This window comes from Melanotaenia boesemani, chromosome 17 (genome assembly GCF_017639745.1).
Source record: "Melanotaenia boesemani isolate fMelBoe1 chromosome 17, fMelBoe1.pri, whole genome shotgun sequence".
In the NCBI taxonomy this organism is placed as follows: Eukaryota; Metazoa; Chordata; class Actinopteri; order Atheriniformes; family Melanotaeniidae; genus Melanotaenia; species Melanotaenia boesemani.
This window is the reverse complement of record NC_055698.1, coordinates 20032142-20046622: the sequence shown is the minus strand read 5'-3', so window position 1 is coordinate 20046622 and position 14481 is coordinate 20032142. Positions and strand designations below refer to the sequence as shown.

At 36.8% G+C, this 14481-nt stretch overlaps 1 protein-coding gene across 6 annotated transcripts in view; it reads right to left on the bottom strand.

Annotated features, from left to right (window-relative positions):
* LOC121656579 (myocyte-specific enhancer factor 2D homolog) overlaps window positions 1–14481 on the bottom strand; it is a 30691-nt gene that overhangs the window by 13584 nt on the left and 2626 nt on the right. For all 6 annotated transcript variants that reach the window (XM_042011639.1, XM_042011642.1, XM_042011643.1 and 3 more), the window contains exons 2-7: window positions 7319–7699; window positions 4348–4551; window positions 3793–3930; window positions 2633–2849; window positions 1495–1551; window positions 720–901 (exon numbers count right to left, since the gene is read on the bottom strand). In XM_042011639.1, coding sequence (XP_041867573.1) covers window positions 720–901; window positions 1495–1551; window positions 2633–2849; window positions 3793–3930; window positions 4348–4551; window positions 7319–7372 — 852 coding nt within the window. In that variant the 5' untranslated portion in view covers window positions 7373–7699. The remainder of the gene's footprint in view (window positions 1–719; window positions 902–1494; window positions 1552–2632; window positions 2850–3792; window positions 3931–4347; window positions 4552–7318; window positions 7700–14481) is intronic.

Sequence of the window (14481 nt, the reverse complement as noted above, 5' to 3'; positions counted from 1 at the left end):
TGAATAAAATCAGTGACATGGGGGATTAAGTCTGTTGTGATGAGCATCTCCTTTCACATTAGGCATACTCCTTTAATCAATTGTTATTATAAAATTACACAGTTTCAAGCCAACTAAAAATGTATGAAGAGGTAGTGGGTGATGTGAGTGGAAGCTCCAGAACAACTGCTTAATGAGGTGCCATTAAGGGAAGTAAATTGATGCTACTCCATATCCGTTTTTGGATATCACATACTATCAAAAAGAATATATTGGTGCATATTTAGTTTAAGGAGATCCAGTTGGCTGATTGAAAGTCTTTACTAATTCTGCCAGAGTAAATAATGAGATGCTGGACCTCAAGAGTTGAGCAAAGATTTTTTGTTTTTGGTTGGTCTCTACTAAGAGCACAAAAATGATGGCAAACAGCTCTCTAACATACTGTTTTTCTTCAGCGCAATTTTTGAATTTCATTCAATACTGCAATATAAATTCCCAGTGTATTTGTGTCATTTTTCATTCCACTCGCTTGACAGAGACGTAACATGTTTCTGGGAGAAAGTGAAAAGCAATAAGTGAATTCTATTGCTTTCATTTGAGTCTCTACTTAATTTTACCATCTCAAGTAACTGGACTTTTGAATAATGGTGAGAACAATTTTCTATATAAATCTACTTAATAGGATCTAAATTTTAACTACATGGATCCAGACAACCTGAGTTCGTTTCAGTTTAACTCACCATCTGCATGAGACTCTTTCCCCCCTGTGAGGTGATAACTCGGAGGTCTGGCTTGCGGCTGTTGACCATCTGGGGGCTGGGAGGTGGAGGTGGAGACTTGGCTGGAACTACTTTCCCCAGACTGTTGCCGTTAGAAACAGTGAGGAGACCTGGGGAGGCTCTGGCACTGGTGTATCCATTAGCTGCAGGGAGATGGAGGTGCAAATGGACAGAAATCAATAAGAAAATCAAACAGGTGAATGCAGACTGTGGGGTATAGATGGTGTGTTACATAATCCTCCAAAGGTTTCCCATCAAAATATTATTCTGTTTTCAGAAGGAATGCGTCAGCGTTGGTTGAATAAAAATGTTTGTGAATACTCTATGGAGGATTGAGGATAATTAGCACAATGTGAAGGCAATTTTATTGTAGTGCAATGTCTTCATTATTATATCAACATTATTAATAAAAAAATATAATTTAAATCAGATAAAGTTGAGTATAAAAACATTTTCCATTGCAAACATATAAAATAAAGGAAAATCAATATTACAGTCATTTTAAAATGCTGATATACTGTGTAAATAAAGGTTAAATATAATATATAATAAATAATAATGTTAACTGCTGACTGAAGTACTCCCATGCATTTGCACTGATGTAATTATTGTCATCAAAAAGAGGTATAATCACAGACAGCGCAGAGGACGAAACCTCAGTACTGATCATCACAGATCAAATTAGCAGTGATAAAAAAAGACATAAGCAAAAGGATAAATCTGAGAAACTACTCACGGACTGGACTTGGACATCCTCCATTTGAGTTATTCAGATCACCTCCAAGAAGAGCACCTATTGACATGAATTTTCAAATAAAAGGAAATGTCAGATATCACTCCTCTACAAGCATTTATTAAAAACTATAAACTAAACTATATTAATTAAACTTTATTAATCCAAAATTAAAGATTTAGTTAGCCACCTACAGCACTGCTAAAATGTCTGTTTAGGTAAAAGTAAAAAAAAAAAAAACTGTATGATTTGCATATCGCAGAACACAAAATGTTCTGTTTGAGTTGCTCAGCAGGAAGAAAAAGTCACAGCACATCAAAAATCCACAGCATCTGGAGCAAACTTTATAACATCTATGCGCTAGCTTTGAAAACTAAACTACCGCTGCAATCAATGCATTTGTGTGGATTTAACTGTATTCAGAAGCTTTCATTGTTATATCAATAACGGAATGACTTGTTTCCAGCATGAAGTTATCTTAACTTCATTCTTCTCTCTTCTGCTCTGTCTATGTGTGTCTGTCTCTCCAAAACACACACACAACAGAGGACGAGAAACTTGCTAACAAAAATTACAGCAAAGCTCAAGAGACTCTCACACTGACCTGAAATAAACTGAGTACCAGGACTTAGAGGTTTCCTCACTCTACAAGCTAACAGGACTGGCTCCTTAGATGCATTATGAATTAATCCCGGGCTCCCTGAGTCCAAACTTTTGAAACCGTTGGTATACTATAGTTGAAAACTGTAAATACTATACTATATAGTATACTATAATTCAGAAATATTAAGCTCACATCTTTTATGATTATCATATGTAGTAAAAAAGAAAAATATAATAAAGAAGAAATTAGTCCAGAAGAGGCTGACATGCATGACTCCTTGAAGACATAAGAAGCTTATTATGTAGAATCATATGAAGCCAAAAATAGACAGTATCTACCGTAGTGTTTGATCATGTAACAGCAGCGTGTAAGAACTGATAACGATGGATGCAAACATAATTGTGACTTTGAAGAGGTAAGTGTAAAGATTTTAATAAAGAAATGTTTATCTAAAAGCTTCTTGCAGTGAAGGTCACTTATTTGTTTCTGCAGGTTTCTATCAGTCTGCAGATTACTTAAGTCTTGTCACTAGCTCACCTGCACTGGCTGGTCGCTGTGGCAACCCAGGAGACACTGTATTTCTCTGAAGAGCTGGTTGCTGTGGCGACAGGAGGTGGGTATCCGTGAGCGATGATGATGTGACAAAGGAGGTAGTTACCAGTGCATTGCCAGGATTACTGAATTGCAATGTGCTCTGATTGGACGCCTGGACTGTGACTGGCATGGTAAACGTTTGGGGCGGAGCCGCCGACTGCTGCAAAATTATAAAAGAAAAATATTCTTAGTCTGCAAAACACAACTTCTTGCACTACTTTAAAACAATTAAAACCAAAAACAGGTACTTTTGCTAATCAGAAGTTTACAGCAGCACCTTTTTTGTATTTAGACTGATTGATGCTTCAAAAAGTGTTGTTTCTGTATCAGAATGCAAGAAAATAGCCTTTTTATTTTTTATCAGTATCTAAGAAGGATGTGAATTTGAAGGCCCCATTCAACCAAGGAAGAGTCATAGATATTGACAAGTACCTAGTCTCCTATCTGTAGCAGACAGAAGTCACAGTGCTCTCATTCTGGAGAATAACAGAGGAATCCTTACAGTGAAGCTAAGTTAAGAACTTGTCAGATCCAAAAGTCACATGGTGTTAAAATCACTAAATACAATGTTTGCTTGAGCCACCGTGAATTTTTTCAGATTAGATGTGTTTTATAGGGAGAAAATTTTCTGCTCTGGTGGCCCCATTCTGAGTATCTGTTACCTTGATTCCAGACAGTGACAAAATCCCTGACCGTGACAAAAATGTGCACGTGTCAGAGTAAAGAGTAAAAGAGTCAACAAACTGTGTAGTCTGAGTGAAAAAACTATGGTTATGGAGGCTACAATGAAACACACTGATCTGTCAACATTATCAGTTCATTGCTGTAAATAATCAGAAGGCAGCAGATACTGTTTTAGGTTTTCTACAACTAAAGTCAGATGCAAAAGCTGACAAACTCTCATGGTGATGAAAAATATCTGGTGTTTAAAAAGGTCATAGTGAAAAAAGTAAGAGGAACTTCACACCAGTAGCCATTTCCTGCGGGTACTCAAGGCAAAACAGAACAATAACAGGCAAATGTTTGACCAGCAAGTCGAGAGGGAAGCAAAACAGAGTCTGATAAAAGATAACTCAATATATAGTTTAAGGTAGCCTACTTACTCCGTAGCGTTTGAAGAGAACATCTAGGTCCTCTGTGGTCTTTCGAAACTTGTCGTCATTCAGAGGACTTTGGTCAATTGAGTCTTCGCCATCCGGCTCTGGACTATCACAGCCATTAAAACCTTTCTTTCTCAAAGTCTATGAATGTAAATAAAGAAATTGAGAGGAAGAAGTCAATAATTAGTGACGGTTTAGACACCACTGTATATATTTCCTGCATGGGAACGAAAATCACAACACAACTAATGAGGTTATTATTTCATTTTTTCTGTTTTCTAGTTTCCAGCAATAAAAGATGAAAAAAAAGCACTTGTGGTAAAAGGTCATTTTTCTATTATGATCACTTTGTTATGAAAAAGGAAATTCAGTATTTTAATCGACTACTAGTATAAGAAAATTACACCTCTACTCACAAAGGGATCATATATTGACAGACGTTAACCTTTTTGTTTCACAAAAAATTTGAGGATTCATTTGCCAGAAAAGGGTCAAATGCTTCCAAATTCCCTCAAAATCGAGAGGTCATGGCCTTCTTACTTGATGTGATGCTTTTACCTCAATAATATCTGCGTTGGTCCGGCTCTCATGTGGCTCATTATACTCTGTGTATTTGAGCAAGACCTTGTCCATGTCAGTGCTGGCATACTGGAACAGTTTGTTCGCATGGTTGAAGATGATCAGGGCAATCTCGCAGTCACACAACACACTCAGCTCGTAGGCTTTCTTCATCAAGCCAAACTTTCGCTTTGTAAATGTCACCTGAGAGAAAACAGAGGAAACGGCTCAATAAGGGGCAACAGATTAGAGTCAATACATAAAAAACTATATGAGTTTTGTTGGGCTAATTTGAAAAGCTTGACATTTAGAGATGAGGAAAATTTATTTTGATCAATTTTCAATCCTTCATGTTTAGTGATTGCAGCAATTATACCAGTTCTCTCGTCACACACAAAGGTCTACCCATTCAACTTAAAAATACATTATAGGATCAGAAAGAACTGATGTCTGCCTAATAATAATTCCCCTGCCTTGTGTTGTAGAAAATATAAAGAGACCCATAACAACAAAACATATTAGATAACAACAAAAACTGTATTTTTCTTTCTGCAACAGCAGTTAACAAAATTAACAAAGAGCCATTAATAAAACACAATGGAGACAGTTTTCAGCACAAGCATCCATGCATGATTTTTTATGTAGTCCTTTGTCAATGTAAATTAGTATTATACTACGAACATTACATAAATACATATTTTGAATAAAGGCTATCATCAATGCTATCTTATTCACTATTTTCCCATGAACCAAATCTGGTGGTGTGAATGGTGAATTCAACGGGAATTAAAATGTCATTGCTGAAGATTTTATCAACCAAGACATATTTCCAGGAAAACAGAAGTTAGATGTAGCAATTAAGAAAAAAATGCATGACAACAACAACAAAGAAAACACAGTAGTCTGAATATGGTTGGGTAAAAGAACAAGACTGATGAGAAACAGCAGCCAATGTCCTAAAGCATAACTGAAAGACCTTCAAAGAGCCTGGAGAATTATTAATCAAAGTAACTTTATAAACAACAAAGTCTTGCTTCTGGGAAGCAAAATACATAGAAATAAATGGGTGGCTCAGTACTTCCACGCAGTACTGAATGTGCAACATATTAAAGAAAAAAAGAAGTAAAACATTTTGCAGAGATCAGAGTTTTTAATCTTTTTTTGTTACAGAAACAGAATTTACTAAGTTATACTGCACATATTTTAAATACCTGATGTCTTACCAATGTGACTCACTAGTGATCACAAATAATTATAATTTTCATTGGGATTTCCACAAAGTTTACTCTGCAGATCTGATTGTGAGTTTAGATTAAAATTGTGAAGAGATGGAACTGAAATCAAAACTCTTATGTTGTGAGATTCACAAAAACAGCTGAAAAGAGGAAAAAATTAAAGACATCTTTTTAAGAAAACAAGCCTCTGACTAGAGATCCTGGTTGGTTGAACAGAAACATCAATGCAGTGTTTGACCAATAAGGACCGTCTGCAAAATGCCTAAGAGAAAGTCGGTCATGGAAAATGTTTAAGAATGCCAAAAGAGGAAGAAAAAATACACGAAAGACTGAGAACACGAGACAAAACATGCAGTGCTGTGATGAAAACATAATTGAACTTTTCAGCTGTGCTACAAAGCACTTTGGCAGAACTCGGACTCGTCTCTCTTCCAGCACCATCGTTGCTGTGAAGTGGAGTGGTAGCTTAATGCAATGACCACTTGTGAGGAGAAAAGAAAAATAACTGATGGAGCTGAAAAGGCAAATTTAATGGAGCAGCATGATTTAGAGCAGGAGTGTCCAAAATCGGTCCTTGAGGGCCGCTATCCTGCAGGTTTTCAATGTGTCCTGCTTCAACACACCTGACTCGAATTAAGTAGATCCAACAGCCTATTAAGTTTTGCACCATGCCTCATTAATTTGAGTCAGGTGGTTTTGGAGCAGGGACACATCGAAAACCTGCAGAATTATGGCCCTCGAGGACCGGAGCTGGACACCCCTGGTTTAGAGTCCCGAAGACCTTTCACAGCATAAAAAAAGGATATTTAAATGGGACAATAGTGCAAATATAAGGACAACTAACCAAACATTTTCATGATAATTTAAACAGGGTGTGTGTCATTATTATTGGAACATATTTTTTTCTAACACTTTTCTACCACTAGCATTGTCTCTCTCTTTTTTTTGTTTACCTATAAATCACTCATTAATCCTCTTAAAATCCTGTGCAACATGCAACCTCAAGCTTAAGGCAGCCTCAGCTTGCAGTGGCACAATAGAGTAACTGCAGCAAAAAGCTAGCCTTAGATATGTAACTAAACATTTTTATATTTCTAAAACTAAATCTGCAGTTAAATCTAAATTTAACCAGAATTATGCTTTATTTTTGCAAATGAATAGGAGCGAAGTAGATTTAACTGAGTTATTTTGCAAGTTTACTGATTAACCTTACATGCAGGTCCCTGGTCACCATGGTGCTAATGTAGTTGCATTGATGGTATTTAAGGCTGCACTCTTTACAACATTGACATTAATACCAAGCTACATATGAGCCAACAGAATAAATATAAAGGAGCTCTTATAAACACACACACACTGTCTGTGAATTCTTCTAAATAGCTGCTGCTGCATTGACACATAATCTCATTATATATGGCTATAGGTAGCTGGCAGGATAAACTCTGCAAGAATACCACAGTGATGTATACATTTACATTCATACATCCCACCCCTACAGAATCAGTATGAAAAACATTTCTGAGCAGCAGTCCATGTGAGAACATTTTGTGAGTTTCCAATTTTTTTTTTTTTTAAATCATAGTCAGTTAACGCATGTATTTTCATGATGAAAATTATGTGTCACCAACCAATGCCAATTTTTAAATTTTGCTTATAATGACTCATTGACAGATAAACCAAAGGAATAAAAATCTCAGGATTAAAATAAAACAGTATGTTGCATAATAGTGACTCACCTGCTTGTTCCTTTCATCTGTGATCCTTTGGATCTGAATCTTTTTCCTACCCATGATGCTTTGCAGTTGTGAAGACAAATGTTGAAGTCAGTCAAGAGGAAATGTGCCTCTATGAAGATGACAGTGGAAATGCAGTCCAAAAACACTCAGACAGAGTCAGGCATCCGAAGACACAGGCGCACACACATTTCTCTGTCCAGGTGTGGTGAGGCAACGCAGATGACTCTTTTATTTTAGGAGCACCAGCAGTGAAGAGCAGGTGTTGCAGAGATGTGTGAGGTTGAGTCGTGGAAGAGGTCCTCAGTTCATCGTTTATTTAACAGGGATTTGTGTGATAAATTGCCCTGCAGCTGCTGTGGCAAAGAGGATGTCACTCCTTTCCTGAATGACAGAAATAGACAAAAACTTTGTGTTTGTAGGGGATCATACATTTAGAAAACATTAATTATATCTGTGTGAGGAAATTAAAATAATTTGTCAACATGACACTAATGTGCAGTCAAAATAATCTGAGAACAATAACAACAGGTTTGCTTGATTGTGAGAGCAGGGGGCAGTAATCAACTGTTTACCTGAATCTTTGGCTATACACACAAAGACAATCAGAGGCTGTTCAAAGAAATTGTCCACAATCACCTTCCCAGCAACCATCCCTGCTTAAACAACACAAGTTCTGCTAAAATTTTATTATAGCCAATGTGGTGTCCATGAAAAGTGAAGAGCAACCAGTGCATCAATTGTCTAAACCTTTGCAGCAAGATAACATAACAGCAACCTACACCATACAGCAACCTTCTTTACATTTCTTGCAAAGAGCATCCCACCATGACAAATCTATCAATTTTTGTATTTTGGTTCTTTACTTATCACACCAAAACATATTGTAAGCAGGTTTGAAACATGTTAACATCTGAATCACCACTAGCTGACTATGATGTATGTAGGCTACATTTTTAACTGCATGGAGAGCTTGAAAATGGATCTGAAATACTCACTTGATGTGATTGTGGAGACCCATTTTAATGTCATCTGTAAATACTGCGTAAATGCAATACTCAATAATAATGTTTACACCTGCTATTATCATGAGTCTGGGGTGATCATATCCTAAGTGGACAGAGGTGTGTTAGTTTATACCCGATATTCAAATGCATCTTTGAGTGCTAATCAAGTGAGCACTTGTGAACTGAAGTTGCTTTCCAACTCAGTATGCAAACTAACACGAAAACTATACTATACACAGTCAGCTGTTTTAAGCAACAATAAAAACATCCCTAGTAAGAGATGCGTCATTCACCTAATTGGTGTGTTTTCAGGGGCCTTGCAGATCTGTCGCTTGACGCTGCAAACGGACCAATTCCACCGGAAACCACAGGGTCAGTGATGAGTAGTACAGCTGACATGCGACCAGCAAAAGGAAACCAGGGAAGAAGAAGAAGAAGAACATGAGAAGGAAGAAGAAGACAACAACGAGGACAACATCTGTAGAGATGGTGGGCACTTTTGAAGAAAGGCTTTGTGTCAGGCAGTTGCAGTGAACTCTGAAGTCAGTACTGCCTACTAGTGGACGAAATGACTTCATAACCATGGCAATGAAAAGACGCAAGTATGAATGGCAGCAACAACGTATAAAACGGACATACCTATTACATACATAAGTCAGCATAAACAGGCCTGTCTAATCCTGCAATACTCAAAATTATATTCAATTATCTAAGTAAGACCATTAAAGGCTCAGACATGCAGAAGTTTCAGATCTGCATGAGTAACATTAATCATTGTATTTATCAGAGCTTAGTGTCAGGACACTGAAAGATCATCTACACAACAGATGTGTCGATGGTCCTTATTATGCTCAAGATGGCCCAAAGAAAGGAGAGAAAAACAGCTCATGGAGAATGGTGCAAAAACAGGCAGCTGGATTGATCTGGAATTTTGAATAAGACTTTCTAATTTTGTTGTTATCATAACTTAAGACCCTTTCATGTATTTGTTGTACCTAAACTATGATAAAAATGATATCCTCACTAACCCTGAATAATAACAGCACAGATGGATCAGTCCTGCATTGGTTTTAGCTGGTATGAAGCTGGTATTGTGAGAACAGCTCAGGGACATCAGCATCGTTGGTTAGTCACTTACACATACAGCCAGTTTTGCTACTGTTACTACTTCACTTTCGGGCACTGAGTCACATGACAGCCGGATCAACTTAGACCCCATTCTGCTTCTGCACTTCTATGCTGCACTGATGTGCAACAAAGGTGCATCTGCCCCAGCTTGACAGACATATCTAAACAGGCCTTCTGAAGATGCTAGGGCTATTCCACTATCAACATTTCATTATACTCAGTCAGGAGCAAGGCTAATGCTTTGCATTTAGTGGTTGACTTTATTAAATCAAATGCTCGCTACTGCTGAGTGGAACTGTTTTAACTTTTGGTTTATCATTCGACTAAAAATCTCTTCACATTTGAGAATTGCTGCACATTGTCTTTGCAATCTCCACTTTTGTTGCTGACAGAACAACTGTTCTATATTTTGTTTTCCTTTTTTTAGTTAACAATTAATAACCTAATTATAGTTAATTATAAGCCACATTCAGATAATCATGAAGTACTTAATAATTCATTATTGAGTAATTATGTACTTAATGACTATTGTTATGTCACAAGGTATATTGAAAATCCTAATGGTGCGGGAATAAAAGGAGGAAGAGATTAAATATGCCAGTGCATATACCATCTAAGCACATCTAATATTGCAACAGGAGCAACTACAACTATAGCAACATAAGCAAATAAGAAAAACTTAAAACTATAGCAACGCTGCAACCAAACAGCAACTACAGAAACTAATACAGAAACTAACCATACTCTGAAACTAAAGCAACACTTCATACTAAAAACAACTACTGCAACTAAATCAACCACAGGGCTTTACAGAGATGACAAGTGGATTAACCTAGAACGAAATGACTGCCACTTTATTCCATACTTTGTTAGTGTTCCATTTAGACCTACCGTTTCCGATCATTTGATAAACTTGTTGTACATTTAAGATATCTGGCAGTAGACTCGTTGAGGACTAATTAAAAAAAAGACTGTTTAGAGACGCACTAACTGGGATTTTTTTTAAGCTGATTTAGATTTTTTTCCTCAAAGAATAATAATTTCCAGAATGCACAATTATTACAGTGACTTGTCTGTAATGGAAAATTCAGTGGCAGGTTTGTAATTTGATGCTCACCATTAAATAACTCAAACACTTTAACAGGTTACAAGGCACTCAAACTCTAAAACATCTCCAAATGAAGCACTTAATGATGCCAGACTATGCACATTAAATCCAACTGATTAAAATGCAGTCCCAAAAAGGAGCATCTGCAATGTTTTATGTTTTGTGTGTAAAATTCAGTGTAAAACTTCCAGGCCAAGAGTATGTGTGCAGATTCAATGCTACTGAACTGCAGTGACGTCTCGTCGTTGTGCACATTATATGAAACACGACTCATGTAATCGGACCAGCGCAGAATGTGATGTGTGAAAGTGTTCGCTACCTGCTTGATCACTTCATGGCAACCATTTTAAGTTATTCCAGCAACAGACTGTAAAAAGATGTTGGATTATTTTCTGCATCTTGCTTGCAGAGATGTTACTTGACCAATACAGCTGTACTGGTCATCTTGACCTCTGCATTTCACAATAGCAGAGAGGTAAATCGAAATTAGAATAGTAGAAACTCACATTGGACTGGAGCTTGTCAATCACAACATAGTCCCACCATAAAGCACACCCTATTTGTAAGTAAGTAAGTAAGTATTTGCTCTAAATAAAACTACAATTTAAAAAGGGACATTATGTCTATTAAATATAGCATGAAACCACAAATTAACACAAGCAATCAGTCATTTTTGCATGGACATCTACAGAAACTGACTTCTTTGTCCTGGTAACATTAAATGAGAATGTCTTACAATAATTCATGCTGGCATAAAGTGAACACCATTGAATTATAATTTGTTATTTTTTAATTATCGTGAATAAAAAAGGGATTCTAGTATTGATCTGGATATGCAACGGACGAAGCATTAAAGCACTTTAGTACGCCTCGAAAACTGACAGCAAAACTATTTTATTTAAAACTGATACCAGTTTTTATCCAACCAACATTTTCTTAGTAAGTCACCTACAATCCATTCACCACGTGAGTTCAGCAGCACTGTGGCATTTTTGTGAAGTTTTCCCTCCACTCTTAAACCTGCGTGTCCCTGCTTTCCTGTGGGACTGTTGTTAGGCCAGACGGAAAAAATGAAAGCTCCACTGGAGTGCACATGTGGCCTCCACAGCCCACATTTCAGCACAGGTCCAGCTTGAGAATTAATCAGAAAAAGAAGAAAAAAAAAATCAAGCATATTAAGTTCACCTCTAATGGTGCCTTGGACGGATTTGAGGCTGCACACATGAATTAATACCAGACATATTGATCTTCTAAAAGTTCTGAATGTTTTTTAGTTCTTTTTGTTTTATTTTATTCAGCCAAGTTTGCCTTATTACTATCACCTGTGCAAGCCGCAGCTGGTTTACTTCTGACTTTTCTGCTTCCAAGCTAATCAATTTTCTCTACAGATGCATGTCATCATTGGATCTGCAATACTAGTTTCACTGAGCGGATCAGGTGTCAGCCATACAGTGTAATTTCACTATCACATATATTTTTTCAGTGACAGCAGAACCAGTTTTCAGCTCCAACCCACTCCAGGACTCATAAGAAGCATGGTTACCCTCAGTATATTTGTACCATACATGCCACTTAGTGCTCTCAGGGACAACACTGAAGACTATTATAAAAAGAAGTGATGGTATTGGGTTAATTGACAGGCTGCAGTGGACCTTCATTTATGAAAAGCATGACTTGCTAAGAAAAAACATAGTTTATTATTTCTGGCCGGGCCACAAGAGTAAGCCCTTCACAGCTGGACTGAGTAAACCTCCAGCAGCCGTGCACAATGGAAAATGGATTCATTCCATCTGTTTTTGTCTACTAACTGGTGTTCCTGTCATTTTCAAAGCCTCTATGAGAGGTACTTCAGTAGGTAAACATGTTTATAAAACTTATTTCAGAGCTAAGTTCACTCTTTGAGTTAGGATGCTGCAACTGGCTAGGACTGCTATAAAAGAAAAGCTACAGTCGGTAATATCTTACTACTGAGATGTCAAAAACTGCATCTAGAGCTGAAAGTAAGTCCAATAATCATTAGAACATTTTTTAAACTTTTTTGAGTAAATAATGCGTCACTTTTCAAAATCACAAGAATTTTGTTGCTTCTCTTTATCACATCGATCAGTGAAGAAAGTTTATATGTTCTGGAGATTTGGTTTTTATTAAACAAGAGAGATGAAGATATGGCTATGTATTGGGACTACTGCATTTATAATTTTGTTTTCCACAATGGCGTTGTTTTAATGAATTCAGTTGATTCTGTAAATGTGTTTACATGATGCTCAAAAAAATGACTATTTTAAGGTCCATTTAAGCTCTTCACTAAAATTGGAGATTGGAGAAGTCGCAACATATTTAATGGCCACACAGACCACCACCGTCAATGAGTTGCCTTTATTTATTGGTCTTTCTGAGAATGTACCTTATCATGATCTTCTCCACCATCACCATGTTTGCTATTTTCTTAAACTGACGTTAAAGCTCTGAGATTAACTCTAACCTCTGCATTGCTGGATATATTGTCTAACACCTATGAAAGTATGAGGGCAGTGACGCTTGATCGGGCATACTTATTTATGTACGTAAAGAGAGCATAGTGGGTCTTAAGTCAGACCAAACTTTCCCAAATTTGGTTGATGTATGTTAGCATTTCTCTAACTGAAATTGTGCAAAAATCAAATCTGTCATTTTGTGTCAGCTGCCCAAATGTGCCAGAAACATGTTCTTAAGACTACTTGTAAACTCTGTCAGTGAAATGATTTCCTGACAATTACACATAAAATGCTGATTTTATAGGCACAATACAATCAGACAGAACCACCATTATATTCAATTACTCGCCATTTGAGTAATTAAAGATAGGCTTCTTGCAGTCCAATGATCTAACATGGGGAAAGACAGAAGAGACAAACTATCTCAAATGTTTTCTCACACAGTTCACAGCATCACAACATCAGACATACTTCCATCAATAATTCAGTTCCCCTCTCGTAAATGTATACTGGGGCAATAATAGTGTTGCAATTAAATGTCAGGTTAAACTATACCCGTGAATGATAAAAGTGTTAAATATACATCACACTCTCCTAAAGCCAACATTACAATGCCCAGTGTTTCAAAGTATTTTTTTATGCTAGTCTAGGAGTTTTAATTTACAGTCATTTAAAAAGGAATAAAAAATAGGCTCATTCCCATCTTTTTGAGGCTTGACAGATATTAAGCATGTATTTAAAAATGACTTTAAGAATGACTAATGAATAGTAATTTGGATAAAAGCCTCTGCTAAATGACTAGAATAAAATTTATGGGATTTAGGTTATTTGACTGTTAAGCAATATAATAGCTGCTATTGCCTGCTGATGTCTTTAAAACGTGTATTTTATTGACATACATTGACACCTAGTTGAGAAAATCTGCTTTTAGAAAATTGTATTTCTATTCAAGATATCACATATAATAGGACATTGATGCAGCAGTTCTTTGCTCACACAGCAAGCAATCTATGACGTCATGTTAAAATTCACTGCAATGAAGCCCATTATTTCACATCAAAGACTTGTTCATGTAGACTTGCAATTAATTAAATAAGCTTTAACCGTATGATGCTACTGCACATATGCTGTCTGAGGTTTGAGCTGTGTTGAGGTGGAGCTTCTCATATGCCTGCTGACAGCAGTGTTCAGCATCATGATAGATCATTTACTGACTGCAACTGTAGGGTAGCAACACTAAACAATTACCACAACACAACATGTAGCAGGAAATATCCCACTGCTAGAGGGAAAAATCGTTTTAAAAAGAAATTCTCTTCCCAACTGACTCTATTACTTTTGCCACTGTCAGCCAACAATATTATCTTTGATTAGCTATGAATAGACTGGAACAGGGCAACACTGCAAGGTTTCTGCCTGGCCTCTTCAATCTGACTGCCCTCTGCATGG